General features: G+C 35.0%; 1 protein-coding gene across 2 annotated transcripts in view; it reads left to right on the top strand.

Annotated features, from left to right (window-relative positions):
* The window catches only part of SNTG1 (syntrophin gamma 1), a gene marked incomplete at both ends in the record, with an annotated part of 197,975 nt that extends 179,477 nt beyond the window's left edge, over positions 1 to 18,498 (top strand). Inside the window, 2 exons of one of the 2 annotated variants that reach the window (XM_082674869.1) lie at positions 2,104 to 2,214; positions 18,340 to 18,498. In XM_082674869.1, the coding sequence (XP_082530995.1) occupies positions 2,104 to 2,214; positions 18,340 to 18,498 (270 nt within the window). The remainder of the gene's footprint in view (positions 1 to 2,103; positions 2,215 to 18,339) is intronic. The other variant, XM_082674870.1, reaches the window with a different exon arrangement.
* Between the last annotated feature and the right edge of the window lie 317 nt (positions 18,499 to 18,815).

Below are 18,815 nucleotides of genomic sequence, written 5' to 3'. Positions count from 1 at the left end.
ATTGTTACTCTTTATTTAAAATAATGAGCTTTAACAGCTGTTAAAGTCTGGCCTTTGGAAAGGTCAGCTAGTTGAAATAGCAAATTCCTGGTTTACTTTTATGACTACATATGAAATATTATTTCAAGTTATAATTTGAGAATTTGCAACCTTTACTTTTACAGTTAATCCAAGCTAGACATAAAGTTTCTTGTCCAAAACCACATGGTAGGTTAATGTCAGGACCTGAGCCGTGTATGATAATGTTTCTGGCAGACGTTCCCCTGCAGCCTTCTACAAGCTCCTTTATTTTAACACACTTACCTGCTTTCCTGTTCTTATGTCCCCCTTAAAGTCATATTATTACATTTTCCATGTAAATACATGACTCTTATGAGCATTATTTTAATGCAAATTGTTCAGAGTTTTCATTTTTTTATATTTATTAATAATAAGGTGTTTAACACTTTCCTTTATTTTTCATATATTGTATTTCCTTACAGTGAATTTTTTGAAAGGGAATGTCTGGATCACATAACATCCACATTTTTAAGGCTTTAATATATATTATAATTATTGCCCTAAAGAATTTCACACAGTTGCCAGGAATTTTATACAAATATTTCAAGGTAAACGTGCTAGCTTTAGTTATTTTCATTTTCAGTGATCTTTGCTAATTTAACGTTTGGAAAAAGCGAAGTCATTGTAATATTATCACACTCTTCTTTTTTTCTAGCGAGATTTATTAGGAACAGTAATGGCTTTTCCATTTTCTTCAATGGCGTCTCTCTGTAGTACTGTCTTTTTATTTATTAGGTTGTTAGGGTTTTCCTGCTACTTTACCGTATTCCCTGCTATACTGCCACTGTTTGCTGTTGTTTTTCTTTCACCCTAACCCTAATTGTACATATGAATATATAATTTCTTATTAAATCTAGAACTAAATCTAGAACTAAATCTAGAACTCCCTCTTTACAAAAGTTACTAAATACTCACTTACCTCCTACTGTGTAGTTCTGGATTGTTTAAATTATTTCACTTTTTAAAACATAAAGGATTTTATTTAGAGGAAGTTGTGAGATAAAGGATATAACTCTTCTATTTTTCTTCCAGAAAGTTAATTGCCCCAGATAATTTTATTGCTAAAAGATGCTTTATAGTAATAGACCTCAGGCAAACATTTAAGAGGATTTGTAATGACTGGATATTGCTTCTGTATAGATTGTGTAGCCTCATAGTAAGAACAAAAGAAAAGACATCTACTTTATACAGAGACTAACATCTTCAGAAAACTGACGGTGTCTTTTTATCTTAATGTATAATAAAATGCTTAATATATAAGAGCATAAGTGTTTGGTGAATAAATAAATGAGCAGTATTCTGTATAACTTCATTATGCCTCATTATTATATGTTACTGAGAATTTCCTCGTCCTTATTTTTAAGGACTTTATGATGTTGCTATTTTATTATCCTTTTAAAAGTGTAAACTTTTTAAATTAGCATGTAGATTTCATACTGTCCAAACCTGCTGCTGCCACATTGGAAGATGGCTTTTAGCCACATGATCTTCTAGACCGAGGCCCCGCGGATGGATGGGGCTGGTCCCATGAGATGTTCGTGCTGGTATGTCTCATGAGGGCACCATGGAAGTTTCCGTTGTGATCGGTTACTCAGACTGACCTTTCATCTTGACAAAGACACGGGTTATTAGTTTGAGCTTCAAGAGAAAGTTCTACAGAATTATCAGTTGAAAATCACCTTATCACTTCTATGGATGAAAAAAAAGAAATGGAAAGTAGGTGTTTTTACTGATTCACTGGCATGGACTTAGGCTTTAAGTGAGTTTGTTTCTATTTCATGATAATGTAAAACCAGATATGCAAACTGACTTATTCATATATATGTTTAAAATGACAATTTCATGGGAACCAAAGTTATTTCAGGAAATTAAAGGATATATTGAATACTAAGCCTTTGATAAGTATATTTTCATTTACTTTTTAATACTGGAATATAGGACTAAATCAATATGATTACCTTTAACCAGTTAAAGAACAATTTCTTGGTTTGAATATAGCTATGAGTTGCACTGACTCGCCTATGTTTTTTTTTTCCCCTTTAGGCAGTACTTTGGAGGTACAAGTTTTCTCAGCTTAAAGGTTCTTCGGATGACGGCAAGAGCAAAATCAAATTTTTGTTTCAGAATCCAGATACTAAACAGATTGAAGCAAAGGTAAACTGAAACTCATCACAAAGACCACCTCTAGCTACATTAATGCCATTAAGAAAGAAAGGGGAGAAACTTTAGGAAACCCAAAAGTGCGAAAACACACGTTCTCTGTTTTTACCTTGGAATATACTGCATGGCCAAAAGAATAAATTCACTTAAAGATTTTAATGGCAAGTTTTCACTGAAACGCATACCTTAAAATAAATTACACACAACAAGTTGCATTTCTTAGTTTTAATTCCCTACGAACTGTATTTGTGTCACACTAAAATAATATTCCGGGAACTAAAACAGTCACCTTCTTGATGGTTTCACATTCTAAATAATAATTTAAAATATTCTGACTCTAGTTTATCATTTTTGATTCCCTCTTCAGATATGAACACAAATCCCCAAAGAAAAATATTTTTTTAATCAATTTATGTTTTCCCCATGTTATTCTATGTTAAATAAAATGAATAAATGAATGATTTTTTTGCTTTGCTCCATGCAAATTTTCAGTATTCTGAAATTTATTAACTATGTTGTTTTAACTCATCAGAAAGATTCACTACTTTTGTGCTTATGAATGTATATTTGTAAATATTCAAAATCTGAGTGATTTCCTTTACCCTTCTGTGAAATTCACAGCAACAGTCTTTGGGTTAGAATGAGTTATAAATATATTATTTCAGTGGGGAAGAAAGAATAAATAATGAATACCAAAGTGAAAAATCAATTCTATGGAAATGAAAACTGAGACATAAATTTCAACTCTGGATTAAAATCACCGTAATTCTGTTACGTTCCTGTATGTATTAAATCCAGGGGGAGTCTTGGCCTGCCGTTCAGAGCCTTCCCAGGACCGAGCCCACCTGACTCTCCCGTCCACGTCTCTTGCGGCCCTGCTCTGTGTCCAGACCAGAGGCCCTCATTCTCCCTTTACCAAGACGATGCCTTTCTGGCCTTATACATCTGCTCATGCTTTTGTCTGGATTTTTCTCCTTAGTCCCCTCAGCTCTTGATCTGAATCTCTCTACGAATACCCACCCCTGCCTTATGTTTGCCTCTGACTCCTCCTGGGCTGCAGGCTGTTTAAGGGGGGCTGTGCAGGCAGCTCCTTTCTGCTGACTCCTGTCCTCCTGCGTTTCTTTAAAGCTTCCCTGTTCCAAGTGGTCTTGCCTTATATTTGTCTCGCATCAGTGTGGACAGAGGCCTGGGTAACTTCACCCGCTCCGTCCATTTGCTTGTCTCCTCATTCTCACATCTACACCCCATCACAGCCCGTCCCTAAGCGCAGGCCTTTCTGTGGGGCTACAGCACCTCTGCGTTCCCCTCCGGCTGCCATGGGTGGATCGTTACTCTGTGCCACTTACACCGCTCTTTAAACTGGTTCTTAGTGTTACTATGAACAGTGCATTACTGTTGTCCAAAAGTCTGTATCTTTAGCTTTTGGTGGATTTCCCAATCTTTCACACACAGGACACATCCTAATACGGGTGAATGGTGTTAATGTTGTCAGTTCTATACTCTTCTGGCGAACGTGGAGTGTCAGCCACTAGCTGATACGTTTGATTTGATAAGTTCCTTCTCTTCTGATACTTTCAGTGTGCTAACAAATCCTTAGTTGACAACATGAAGCAAAAAAGATAAATGCAGTGAAATGACTGCTAACTGTAGTATTTAGGCTTCAGTTTAATGTGGTGTATATTATACATGCACCTAATTATACTTCCTTAACTTTTCTAGTCATTAGCTGTCTGCCAGCTTCTAAATACTACTTTTTCTGTTTATAATGTTTTAAGCAATATTTCATAAATTCATTTAATAAGAAATAGTTTCAGAAGATATTTATTGAATGTTTTTCTTGAATTTAGAGGCAGTGTTTTTTTTTTTAACATCTTTATTGGAGTATAGTTGCTTTACAATGTTGTGTTAGTTTCTGCCGTATAACAAAGTGAATCAGCTATATGTATACATATATCAAGGCAGTGATTTTTAAATAGTGAAAAGAGCAGTCTTAAAACCAGTGGGGGAATCTGACCATTGGTGAGTTGCCAAACTTCTTTAAAGTCGCCATCACCTTCTATAAAATGAGAGAGAGTAACACCTCCATGGGTAACACTGAAAGCACCAAATTAAATATGGAGACTGTTTAACAAGTGACACTTGCCAGTCAGAACAGTGGCCAGCTCTATAGAATTGTTTAGCCGTACTGGTGTGTATCACCTCGGCAAACATCATAGAAATTATATTAGATTAAAACTAGTACAATTGCTAACTATGCTATAACCTTATAACCGCAATTTGTGAGCAGTAGTCAAAAGGACCGTCACAGGAGGAAAGCAAGGAGAATGCCAGCTTTGTGTATCGCATCACAGGACTCATGGGACCATCTATCGTAAGCATGGCTTATGGTTGAAATTGATGTCATTTGAGAATTCAACGTTTTCTCTGTTTAGGGCAGCACTTTTTTTTTTAATGAGAGAGTAGGTAACATGATATAGTGGAAAGAAAATTAGGATCAGGTAACCTTGAGTAAAAAAAAAAAAAATCTCATATTTGCCATTTCCTGGCTATATTCCCAGGGGCAATTCATCACCAAATTATGACTGCTACCTTGCAGGGAAAGTGTAGGGAATAAATACCCCTGGTACCTGACATATGGAAGACACTCGATAAATCACTGATGAATGATTTCATCTTTAAAGAATGTAGCATAACAACTAAGGAAGTATTAAAAAAAATAGCAGTATTATTATTAGGAGAGAAGTTAGTAAAGGTGATTACCTAACATATATAGACTGTTTGTCCTTCCCACATTTAAGAAATTCAAGTTTATAACCATACCCCAAATTTGTGTCATTTTTCACATGCTTTGGACAGTTTCTGTGTTTTGTTCATTTCTATTAATTTTTATAATTTTAATGTGGGAAATTTGGCCTGTGTCCCCCTCTCCAAGTCAGGCACACGAGCTTCTCCTGTATATTTATAACATAATTCCTCTTAATTTACGTACGTTGTAACATTGGTGTCCATTCTGTGTGGTCATTGTTCACTAGCCTGCCTCCTTCACTAGATCAAGAACTTTGAAGCACAAGGAGTGTGTCTTGCAACATATAATCCTTAGGCTCAACCTGATGCTTGCCTGGGATCAGGCAAGTAATAACTGTCTGTGTTTCACTTCATTTAATATTTCCTGGTACATTATTGAGTCACTCTCCCCAGTCTCTTTGTCATTTAGGCAAACAAAATTAGGTAGTCATAATCTGAATGGATGGAGGTTGGAAGATAGGAAGAAATATTTGGACTTTACTTTGTGTAGCAGTGTGCTGAATCGTTTATTCTGATTAACTATTATTTCCTTTCGTTCATTTTTTAAAATCTTGGTTTTATTTATACTCTCCTGCAACATAAATAAAATGCTGTAGAAATATTTATTTTAAAACATGTTAGAAAAATGTCTTCTGGGAAAAGTAAACACAGTTACCAAGGCCAAACCTAAAGGCCATATGGATGTAAAAGTGTTTGTGAACTCTTCCAACTCACAGGAAGTTATAAAACTAGAAGATGTTCTCTGTACCCTTCATCCAGTTTCCCCGAGTGGGTAAACCTCATGTAACTATGGTATAATATAAAAAGCAGGGATTTGAACATTGACACAATATGTGTATATTTCACATCAGTTATAGCATGTGTAAATTTGTGCGCCCATATCCACAATCAAATACACAACCATCTTCCTCATGCTGCCATTTATACACACCCCTCACTCCCCCCATTCTTAGTTCCTAGAAGCCACTAATCTGTTTTTCATTTCTATAATTTTGTCATTTTGAGAATATTGTATAGATTAAACGTACACTATGTGGAATTCTGAGATTGACTTTTTTCACTGAGCATAATGTCCTATGTAGGCATATTGATCGTTTGTCCCTTTTTATTGCTAAGTAGTATTCCATGATGTGGAATATGGAATATGGACCTCGTTTTGTTTAACCATTTATCTGTTGAGGGACATTTGACTGCAGTGTTTAGTTATTGCTGCTATGAATAATAGCATACCCGCTTCTATGTAGACATGACCTTTCATTTCTCTGGGATAAATGCCCAGGAGGGCAGTTGCTCAGTCATATGGAAAATGTTTATTTAGTTTTAAGGAAAATGCCAAACTGCTTTTCAAAGTAGTGGTGACATTTTACATTCCCACCAGCAATGTATGAGAAACCCAGTCTCTCTACATCCTCACCAGCATTTGAAATGGTCACTACTTTTTATTTTAGCAGTTCTCATCATAGGCTTAATTTGCATTTCCCTAAAGGGTAGCAACGATGAATAACATTTTACATGACTATTTTCTCTCTATATATGTTCCCTTTGATGAAATGTCTTTTCCAGTTTTTTGCCTATTTTTGAATTGTATTTTGTGATTTGTTTGACTTAGAGTTTTATGAGTTATTATGTATTTTGTATATGAGGATTTGTTAGACGTGTTGTTTGCAAATATTTTCTTTCATTTTGTAATTTATCTTTCATCTTTTTAACAGGGTATCTTGCAGAAAAATTTAAAAAAATTTTACAAACCCAATTTATCAGCTCTTTCTCTCAAAAATTATAATTTTGGTGTCATGTCAAAAATTCTTCAGCACGTCACAGGTGCCAAAGGTTTTCTCCTATGCTATTTTCAAAATGTCTTATAAGCTTTCCATTTACAGTTAAATATATGGCACGTCTGAGTTCATTTTTCTTCTGTAAGTTGTGGGGCTTAGCTGACCTCTGTTTTGCCTGTGGTTATCCGGTTACAACAGCATCGTTTGTTGCAAAGACCATTCTTCTTCTATTGAATTATTTTAGCAGCTTCGTTGAAAATTACTTGGTTCTACCTCTGTGGTGCTGCTTCTTGCATCTATCTCTTTGCCAGTATTATACGTTCTTGGATAGAGTAGCTATATAATAATCCTTGAAATGGACGATTCTGTCCACTTTACTGTTATTTTTCAGAATGCGTTAGCTGTTCTAGTTGCTTTGTATTTCCACAGACATTTTACAATTACCTTCTCTATATCTATGAATAATGTCACTGCCCCTTCGGTAGGGATGGCATAATCTATATATCAATTTCAGGAGAATTGACGTCTTTACTATGTTGATTTCTTAAAGCAATGAAAACAGAATATTTTTCTATTTTTTGCCCTTTTGATTTATTTCTTCAGTATTGTGTAGTTTTCATCATAAAAATCCTATGCATGTTTTGTTAGATTGGCATTTAGGTAAATCATTTCTTCTTTTTTTGAGGGAATGTAAATGATATTTTGAAATTTTATTTTTCAACTATTAATGCTACTATGTAGCAATATAATTAATGTTTATATATTTACATTGCATCCTGAATCCTGTATATATGTGTATATATATATATATATATATATACACACACACACACACGTATATATATATATATATATGCACTTAGTTCTAGGTCTTTTGTTTCTATTTTCGATTTTTTTAATTCTTTGCATTTATTTACACAGATTATTAAGCAAATCAGGAGAGATATGTTCCTTTTTTCAGATCCGTATCACATTACGATCTTTTTCTTGCCTATTTTGCTGCCTACAAATTTAAATACCATATTGAATACCAGTGATGAGTGCAGACATTCTTCATTTCTTCCTTATTTTAGGGGAAAGTCATTTAGCTTTTCACCATTAAGTATGATGTTAAATTTAGCGGTCTAATAGAAATTTTTTTCTCAGGTTGAGTTAGGTCCCCTCTATATCCATTTTTCTGAAAGTTTTTACCATGAATGGGTATCAATTAATACGACAATGTCAACTTTCTTGCTTAGCTTGTTAATGTAGTGGTTTATGTTCATTGATTTCCAAATACTGACCCTGTCTTACATTTCAGGAATAAACCGTACTTAGTGATGTGCAATTTTTATATATATTGCTGAATTTTATTTCTCAAAATTTTAAGGATTTTTGCTTTTACATCTATGAGAGATTTGGTCTGTAGGTTCTTTTGTTGTTGTTTTTTGCTTATTTTATTTTGCTTTGTTTGGTACTGTCTTTGCCTGGTTTTGGTATTGGGACAAACTGTCTTTATAAAATGAGTTGAAAATATTCCTCCTCTTTTACTTTCTGGAAGATACTGCGTACTATTTTTGTTGATTCTTTTTTTTTAACATCTTTATTGGAGTATAATTGCTTTACAATGATGTGTTAGTTTCTGCTTTATAACAAAGTGAATCAGTTATACATATACATATGTTCCCATATCCCCTCCCTCTTGCGACTCCCTCCCTCCCACCCTCCCTATCCCACCCCTCTAGATGATCACAAAGCACCGAGCTGATCTCCCTGTGCTATGCGGCTGCTTCCCACTAGCTATTTATTTCACATTTGGTAGTGTATATATGTCCATGCCACTCTCTCACTTCCTCCCAGCTTACCCTTCCCCCTCCCTGTGTCCTCAAGTCCATTCTCTAGTAGGTCTGTGTCTTTATTCCCATCTTGCCCCTAGTTCTTCATGACCTTTTTTTTTTTTTCTTAGATTCCATATATATGTGTTAGCATACAGTATTTCTTTTTCTCTTTCTGACTTACTTCACTCTGTATGACAGACTCTAGGTCCATCCACCTCACTACAAATAACTCAATTTCATTTCTTTTTATGGCTGAGTAATATTCTATTGTATATATGTGCCACATCTTCTTTATCCATTCCTCTGTTGATGGACACTTAGGTTGCTTCCATGTCCTGGCTATTGTAAATAGAGCTGCAATGAACATTGTGGTACATGACTCTTTTTGAATTATGGTTTTCTCAAGGTATATGCCCAGTAGTGGGATTGCTGGGTCGTATGGTAGTTCTATTTTTAGTGTCTTAAAGAACCTCCATACTGTTCTCCACAGTGGCTGTAGTAATTTACATTCCCACCAACAGTGTAAGAGGGTTCCCTTTTCTCCACACCCTCTCCAGCATTTATTGTTTCTAGATTTTTTGATGATGGCCATTCTGACCGGTGTGAGATATCTCTTTGTAGTTTTGATTTGCATTTCTCTAATTATTAATGATGTTGAGCATTCTTTCATGTGTTTGTTGGCGATCTGTATATCTTCTTTGGAGAAATATCTAACTCAGAATGGATTAAAGACTTAAATATAAGGCCAGACACTATCAAACTCTTAGAGGAAAACATAGGCAGAACACTCTATGACATAAATCACAGCAAGATCCTTTTTGACCCACCTCCTAGGGAAATGGAAGTAAAACCAAAAATAAACAAATGGGACCTAATGAAACTTAAAAGCTTTTGCACAGCAAAGGAAACCATAAACAAGACCAAAAGACAACCCTCAGAATGGGAGAAAATATTTGCAAATGAAGCAACTGACAAAGGATTAATCTCCAAAATTTACAAGCAGCTCATGCAGCTCAATATCAAAAAAACAAACAACCCAATCCAAAACTGGGCAGAAGACCTAAATAGACATTTCTGCAAAGAAGATATACAGATTGTTGATTCTTTACTTAAGGTTTAGTAGAACTCTCTAGTGGAACCATCTGGGCCAGGAGATTTCATTTTGGGGATTTTTAAAAATTAAGAATTTAACTTACTTAGTAAATAGCTATTCAAATGATCTATTCTTATCAGATGACTTGTGGTAATTTTTACTTTCCAAGGTCTTCATTAATTTTATCTAAGCTGTCAAATTTGTGTGTGTGGACTTTTCCATAGTATTTCCTTATTGTCACTTTGAAGTCTGCAGATTCTGTTATGACACCCCTGAGTCATTCCTGATACTAGTAATTGATGCCTTCTCTCTCTTTTTCTGTTAGGCTTGCTAGAGACTATTCAAAGAACCAGGATTACTTTCTCATTTATTTTCTCCGTTGAGTTTTGTGATCAGTTTAATGAATTCTGCTCTTATCTTTCTTATTTACTTCTTTTTGGTTGCTTTGGATTTTTATTGCTCTTCTGTTTCTGATTTCACACGGTGGGATTTTTAAATTGTTAACTTGAAACTTCCTTGTTTCTAACATAAACATTTAATTCTATAATTTCCTTCTTAGTACTGCATTCACTGCATTCCACAAATTTTGATATATTGTATTTCTGTTTTCATTCAATTCAATGTGTTTTTAATTTCCCTCAAGGCTTCCTCTTTGACAGGTGGATTTTCTTTTTAGAAGTGTGATGTCTATGTTCTAAGTATCTGGGGATTTTTGTTATATTTATAGAATTGATTACTAGTCTGATACAGTTAGTCAGAGAACATACTCCATATGATTTCACTTTTTTTTTCTTTTTCTTACAGTCCAAGATATGACCTTATCTCAGATACTATACTTGTATAAGACAAAATAGACTTTAAAACAAAAATTTTCCAAAGAGAGAGAAGGGCATTATATAATGAAAAAAAGGGTCAATTCAACAAAAAGTTACAATGATTGTAAATATATATGCATCCAACATCAGAGCACCTAATATATAAAAATATTGACAGATCTGAAGGGAAAAATTGACAGAAACACAGCAATAGTAGGAGACTTCAATATCCCACTTTCAGTAAATCTAAGAGTTGTAGTTTTTTTTAAAGAAAAACAAAATTTAAAAACTCTTAGATAAAGAAAAAAGAGATATACTCAAATAAATAAATTCAGAAATGAAAGAGGAGACATTACAATGGATAACACAGAAATAAAAAAGGATACACCAACAAATTGGATAACCGGGAAGAAACTGATAAATTCCTAGAGACATAAAAACTAAATACTGAATCAAGAAGAAATAGAAAGTCTGAACAGAATAATAACAAACAAGGATTACAAATAGTAAGCCAAACTTTCCAAAAAGAAAAGCCCAGGACCGAAATGCTGCATAGGTCAACTCTAAAAAACATTCAAATAAGAGTTAATACCAAACTTTCTTAAACCCTTCTAAAATATATAAAACACTCCTAAAATGAAGTTATGAAGCCAGCATCACCCTGATTCCAAATCCAGACAAGGACAGCATTAGAAAAGAAAACTACAGGCCAGTATCCCTGATGAACACTGATAGAAAACTCCTTGATGAAATATTAGCAAGTCAAATTTGAAACATATTAAAAGAATTATGTAACATATCCAACTGGAATTTATGCCCAGGATATAAGTATGGTTCAACATATAAAAATCAATCAATGTGATACACCACATTAACAGAATAAAAGATAAAAAAAAAATATTTCAATAAATGCAGAAAAGCATTTGATAAAATTCAACATCCTTTCATGATAAGAAGTCTCAACAAAATAGGTACAGAAGAAACATCCCTCAACACAATAAGGCTATATTTGAAAAACCCACAACTAACATCATATTCAATAGGGAAAAACTGAAACTGTTTCTTCTAAGATCTGGAACAAGGCAAGGATGCCCACTCATGTCACTACTATTCAACATAGTATTGAAAGTGCTAGCCAGAGCAATTCGGCAAGAAAAGGAAATAAAAGGCATCCAAATTGGAAAGAAAGAAGTAAAATTATTTCTGTTTGCAGATGACATTATCATATATATATATTAAAAAAACCTAAAGACACCATAAAAATTGTTATAACTAATAAACAAATTTTACAAAGTCATAGGATACAAAATTGACATATAAAAGTCAGTGGCATCGCTATGCACTAACAAGGAACTATCTGAAAGGGAAGTTAAGAAAACGATCCCATGCACAATAGCAACAAAAAAGAATAAATTACTTAGGAATTAACTTTAAAAGGTGAAAGACTTGTACAATGAAGTTTATAAAACATTGATGAAGGAAATTTTAAAAGACACAAATAAATGGAAAGACAGCCCATGTTCATGAAATGGAATAATTAATATTGCTAAAATATCCACATTACCCAAGGTGATCTATAGATTCAGTGAAATACCTATCAAACATAATGATAATTTTTCCAGAAATAGAAAATATCCTAAATTCATATGGAATTGCAAAAGACCCCAAATAGCTAAAGCAATCTTGAGCAAGAAGAACAAAGCTGGAGGCATCACACTTCCTAACTTAAAATTGTATTACAAAGCTATAGTAATCAAAACAGTATGGTACAGGTATAAATATAGACATATAGACCACTGGAACAGAATAGAGATTCCAGAAATAAATCCACACATTTATGGCCAACTGATCATTGACAAAGGTTCCAAGAACACACAATGAGAGGACAGTCTCTGTAAAAAATGATGCTGGAAAAACTGGACAGCTACATGCAAAAGAAGGAAATTGGACCACTATCTCACACCATACATAAAAATCAACTTAAAATGAATTAAAGACTTAAATATAATACCTGATACCATAAAACTCCTAGGAGAAAACATAGGGAAAAACCTTCTTGACATTGGTCTTGCCAATAATATTTTGGCTATGACTCCAAAAGAATAGGCAACAAAAGCCAAAGTGGGTAAGTGGTACTATATTAAATTAAAAAGCTTTGCACAGCAAAGAAAATAATTTTTTAAAAAAATAAAAAGGCACTCTACAGAATGGGAAAAATTATTATTTGCAAGCCACATATCCAATAATGAGTTAATTTCAAAAATATATAAGGAACTCATACATCTGAATACCAAAATTACAAATAACTCAGTTAAAAACAAGCAAAGGGTCTAAGAGACACTTCTCAAAAAAAGAAACTTAAATAACTAACAAATATACGAGAAGTTGCTCAATGTTTCTAGTTCTCAGGGAAATGCAAATCAAAACCACAATGAGATATCACCTTACACCAATTAGGGCGACTATTATCAAAAGGACAAAGGATAACAATGTTGGCAAGGATGTGAAGAAGGGAACCCTGTGTACTGCTGGCGGGAATGTAAATTGGTACAACTCTTATGGAAAACAATATGAATATTCCTCAAAATAATTAAACAGGATTGCCACATTATCCAGCAATTCTACTTCTGGGTATATTTCCAAATAAAATGAAATCTGTATCTTGAAAATATATCTGCACCTCCATGTTCATTACAGCAGTATTCACAATAGTCAAGACATGGCAAAAACCCTAAATGTCCTTTAATAGATGAATGGATAAAGAAAATAGATCAGGTAGATGGATAGGTACATAGATACATAGGGATAGAGGTATGTGCATACACATAAAATGGAATATTATTCAACCTTACAGAAAGAGGACATCTTGTTATTTCTGACATGGGTGGAGCTGGAGTATATTATGCTAAGCAAAATAAGCAAGACACAGAAAGAGAAGTACAGCGTGATCTCACTTACATGTAGCATCTGAAATAGTCACGTTCAGAAGCAAAGAGTAGAGTGGGGGTTGCCAGGGACTCGGGGGAGGGGGAGGGAAATGGAGTGATGTTGGTCCAAGGGAACAAAGCTTCAGTTAGATAAGATTAATAGAGAGCTAACGTATAATGTGATGATTGTATGTAACAATATTGAATACTTGAAACTTGCAGCGAGGATAGATGGTAAATAAACCACCCCCAACACACACGATAGTAGTTATAGAGGTGACGGTATGTAAATTAGCCTGACTGTGCTACACTTTTTACAATGGATACGTATATCAGAACATCAAGTCATGCACCTTAAATACATACAGTGGTATATGTCTAAAATATCAAAATAAAGCTTTACAAAAGAAAACTTGAGCCAATGTTTTAAATATAGACACTGTTGCAGTGTTTCTTTTCTTTTAAAAATGATTTTTAAAGTGATAAAGTGATTTAGCAAATGGACTCAGATCTTGCTATATGTGATAAGTAGACAACTTTACATAAAACACGCTCTAATAGTACATTAATACATTCCCGGTTACAAGGCAAATACATTACAACCAGAGTTTATTGAACAAGAGATATTGTTTGTTTGGGGAATATGAGTGTTTGAGTTGCCATATGTATTACAAGATTAAAAGCAGTAGGTGCTAAAGGAGAACTCTGGACAGCAGATTCCTCTACCTTTAAAAGAGCTCCTGAACTCCTGGGGATCATGAGGGTTCTGAATCATGTGTATTTCTCACTGAGAAGGTTTTTTCTCCTTATACATAATTTATTTTTCAAGCCTCTTATATTCTCCATAAGGATATTGACTTTTATTTACCCATGTGTGTTAAGAATCCAAATTATTGGGCTTCCCTGGTGGCGCAGTGGTTGAGAGTCCGCCGGCCGATGCAGGGGACACGGGTTCGTGCCCCGGTCCGGGAAGATCCCACATGCCGCGGAGCGGCTGGGCCCGTGAGCCATGGCCGCTGAGCCTGCGCGTCCGGAGCCTGTGCTCCGCAGCGGGAGAGGCCACAACAGTGAGAGGCCTGCGTACAGCAAAAAAAAAAAAAAAAAAAGAATCCAAATTATTCTCTAACTTGGTAAACTAGAAAACTTAAACTGGCATTTTTTAGGTAAAACAAATATATTAACCACCTCCAAAACAAGGAGCTGTTAAAGGGAACCTGTCCATGGTATGATGCATTTTTCTTCCTTTTTGCCAAAAGTCACCATTTATCTATAGAAGAAATGTAATTGTATTTTTATTTAATATAAGTAAAAACATTTTGAAAATCAGAATTTTAAGAATAAAGATACACTTGAAAGCATTTTCCAAGGAGGTAAAGTAACTCAAAATAATCAGGTCTGGTGTTATCATCTCATAATAAAAAAAAAAAAGCAAAATTACAAAAGTCATGAAAGCATTTGAAAATGGAAAAAAATAAACTGAATTTTGACCTGAAAAATTAACTATTTGATTATGAAAACAGTAATTATTGGATCTATCTGGAAGCTCCCTGGGAAAGCCCATATTTGCAGTGCTTGTCATTACTTGACGTGACTCAGAACTTGTTCATTGGGAAAACCCATCCCAAGGTATGTACTGAAAACAGTTAGCAGCAATTTCTGTAAGATTACAGCAAATTGCGCTGGTGATTCCGGCTGTAACAGGTGTGAGGTGCTGTCTCACGGTGGGCTTGGCTTTCATCTCTCTGATGATGACTGATGGTAATCATCTTTCCATGTACGTGCTGGCCATCTATCTACGTGTCTTCTCTGGAAAAATGTCTATTCATATCTTCTGCTCATTCTTTAATCAGATTGTTTGTTTTTTTGCTGTTGAGTTATATGAATTCTTTATACGTTTTGGATAGTAAGCCCTTATCAGATATATGGTTTGAAAATCCTCCTTTCAGATGCTCAACCAAAGATCTTGGAATCATCCTTGACTCAATTTTACTGTCAATCCCACACATTTTTTAACTGGAAACTTTACAACTTCCCTTCTTTCAATCTTATTCCCAGAGAGTTGATTATCAACAGTGTGGCCAGAATTATCATTTTGATACTCAATACCAATTCTTGTCACTCTGTGCTGAAAAGTCTCCAGTGGTTTTCCATGGCAGTCAGAGTAAAGCTCATAAAGGGCTCGTCTGCACTACAGTTTCTGGCCTGAGTTATATCTTTGACCTCATTTCCTATTAATTACTCCATAATTCACTCCATCCCAGCGCTGATGGTCCCTGGCTTTCCTCAAGCTCTCCTAGAATGTCTCTGTCTCAGGGCCTTTGAAATTGACTTCTGCCGGGAATGTTTCTCTCACAAACATCCAGGTGGTTTACTCCTTTGTCCCGTTAGGTTTCACCTCCAGAACAATATGGATTTCCCTGTCCTGCATGCCCTCCCACACTCTGCTCTCTTCCATGCCTTATTTTCTGGAGTATACTTATTATTATATTCAGAAATATTATATTTAACTTGTTTATGCCCTTATCTGTTGTCTCCTGCCACAAGAATGTAACTCCCATTAGACCATTTTTTTCTGTCTGTTCTGCTCACTACTTTATCTTTTCACCAAGAAAAAGACTAGATGCATAGTAAGCACCCAATAAATATTCATTGAATGAATGAATGATTAACTTTTGAGGAGAATTATGTTTAGTGAGATTCCTGGGGCTCAGAAGAGCTCTAGTACAAGGAGATGGTAAGTAGCTTGGTGGACTCACCTGTGGATACGCTGTAGCTAGGTAAATTCTGTAGGTCAGAATTTACATTAGAAATGAGGGAAAGAGTGTTACTAGTGTATACAGAAATGCAAATCGAAGCCTTAGGAGTGGATGTGATGACCAAAGGTGACTACCGAGCCCGAGGGAAGATGAGTTGACTCTGGAATCAAGGACCAAACTTGAACACATCTCTGCCTCTTATTTTATCTTCTAATTACCTATCATTTCCTGCCTACCCACATCCAAAAAAAGGCGTAAAAATTTGAAAGTGCCCGAGTCCGCATCAAATAATTGACATATACTTGACAAGGTACGAATCACTGAAAATACTAATCATCCCCCAAATATCTATATATTTAGACTATTTGCTTTTTTGACAACCAAGATATAATCTCCAATCTAATAAAGTACGGCACAATTATTTTTGAGAAAAAGTTGTTATATTTTTGCCTAGTTGCAACGCTCAACAGTATTCTCCCCTTCACCAAGTATAAATTGTATGTTTTTTATTGTTTTGTTTTTTAATAATATACAAGCATATCTCATGCTTTCCAGAACTTTCCCATCCTTTTTACAGCTGGTGGATTTTTAGGGGTTGACGCTGAACGTATTCAAAGTCTGCACCTGAAATAAACCGGCTACACAGAGAACGAAGGGGTGAATTTTGGGCTTGAATTAAGGCCAGAGGAAACCTGCTAGGTGACCAATAACACATCGCGGTGACATGAAGCAGATCGCTAAAAATATGGCTCCTGAAATCATAATGACTGAGTAAAATCATTTTGAGTTGGAATCATTTTAGGAATTTAAAATAGTTAAACCAGATCTTTGCTGTTTTAACATTTGCCATAGGAAACTGACTAAGATATTCTGAAGTTTTGGAGGGAATCACTCTGACAGCATAGCTATTTCATCTACATTGTACCAAACTCTGAATCTATATTGTGGCCTATTGTCCTCCTATTACATATCTGAGAAAGTACTACTGAAGTGAACTATTTTATTTAAATAGTTCCTTGGTACATGACAGATATTACAATATGTCCTAGGTGAATGAATACATTATTTTCCATTGCCACATACCATGAATTGAAAGCACCATCAGCAATGTGCCTATTACTTGCAATTCTGCATCCTTTATTACTATGTATTGACATAGCGTCAGTTTCGTCAGCAATTCCATAGGGTTTCTTACGCCCTAGTTATCCTCTCTGTGACAAGTTTATCAAATAGATCTCATCAAGCACATATTTTTATTCTTCTTCTCTCAATCCTTTTGGAATTAGATCATTTTTATGGGACTATTGATGGTTTTTCATAAAAATACTTGTGACGTCAGCTTTCGAAACCTATCCTGAGCACCGACTCATGATTTTACAGCTAATCTGATATCATTTGTGGTTTGAAGTAACTTCTTTGTATTTTCATTTCAATATATATATCATTTGGTGCTACTGGTTGGTGCTACATTTCCTTAAGTACCCAAATGGGAAATATATTTCCAAAACTCCAAACAGTTAGTGGGCCCTGGCTAACATTTTTTTGACAACCAAGTATGTTAATCAGAATTAATTAAATTTAAAATGAATGCATTCATTATATTTTGGAAGTGAACCCTTTGGCTTCTAGTGCCTTAAACGTTCATATCCCCTTGCTCTCAGTATTTCATATTCATTGTCCTACGACAAACAGCAACTTATTCTAGATAGTAGTGAAGAATACTTAATTATTCCAATCCAAATTTTTCATTTGAATTGTGTGTAAAGAGATAAAAATACTTTTAAAGCTGTTTCTCTTTACTTACACTATGTCAAAAGTAGAATTTTAATCTGGCCAAATATATTTCTATGCAGCATTTATCAATATTGAAAAGACTCTCATGGGTGATAAGAATGTTTAGTTCTTCTGACCCTCGGGCCACTGTATTTTGAAGTCAATTGGCAATGCATTTGAAAGTAACATATTGAACAATAATGCCTACAGTGTCCATAAGTTAGATGTCATTGATTCTAGTTAAGTTTATTGCACTTGAAAGAAAAGCTCTGGCTATTATCTAGTGGTGTAGTTATTCTCCATTTATTTTCAGGACGCTGGTTTCTATTTCACGTGACCACCTCTCTCTCCCTTTCAGGAGCTGGAATTTTCGAACCTGTTTGCTGTTCTTCACTGCATTCACTCGTTCTTTGCCGCCAAGGTGGCTTGTTTGGACCCTCTCTTTTTAGGCAATCAGGCTACTGCCTCTGCTGCTCCCAGCTCCGGCATGATGAGCAAAGCCAAGTACATGACTTGACGGCCTGAGCTTGGCATCCCTCTTACCTTGACTTATAAAAACAATCATACTCGTCGCTGTAGACCCTGGAGAAGCAATCACATCATAGTCAACAGTGAAGCCAAGTTGAAATTTCAGCAGAAAAGCAGGTCATACGTATCTCAGAAGCACTTCTGTTTTGAAGGCCTCTGGGAATCATCCTGAATGAACAGGATAGCTTGCTCTCTATCGGTGGGTCGGTGCCAGTGTGTTGCTTTCATCAGAAGGGAAGACGAAAGAATGAATGACTCGAGTATGTAAATAATATAAAAAATTGTAAGCTACCTATAAATAAAAAT

The sequence above is a fragment of the Grampus griseus genome (genome assembly GCF_964374135.1).
Source record: "Grampus griseus genome assembly, chromosome: 17".
Taxonomy (NCBI): Eukaryota; Metazoa; Chordata; class Mammalia; order Artiodactyla; family Delphinidae; genus Grampus; species Grampus griseus.
This window is presented reverse-complemented; position numbering and strand designations above follow the sequence as displayed.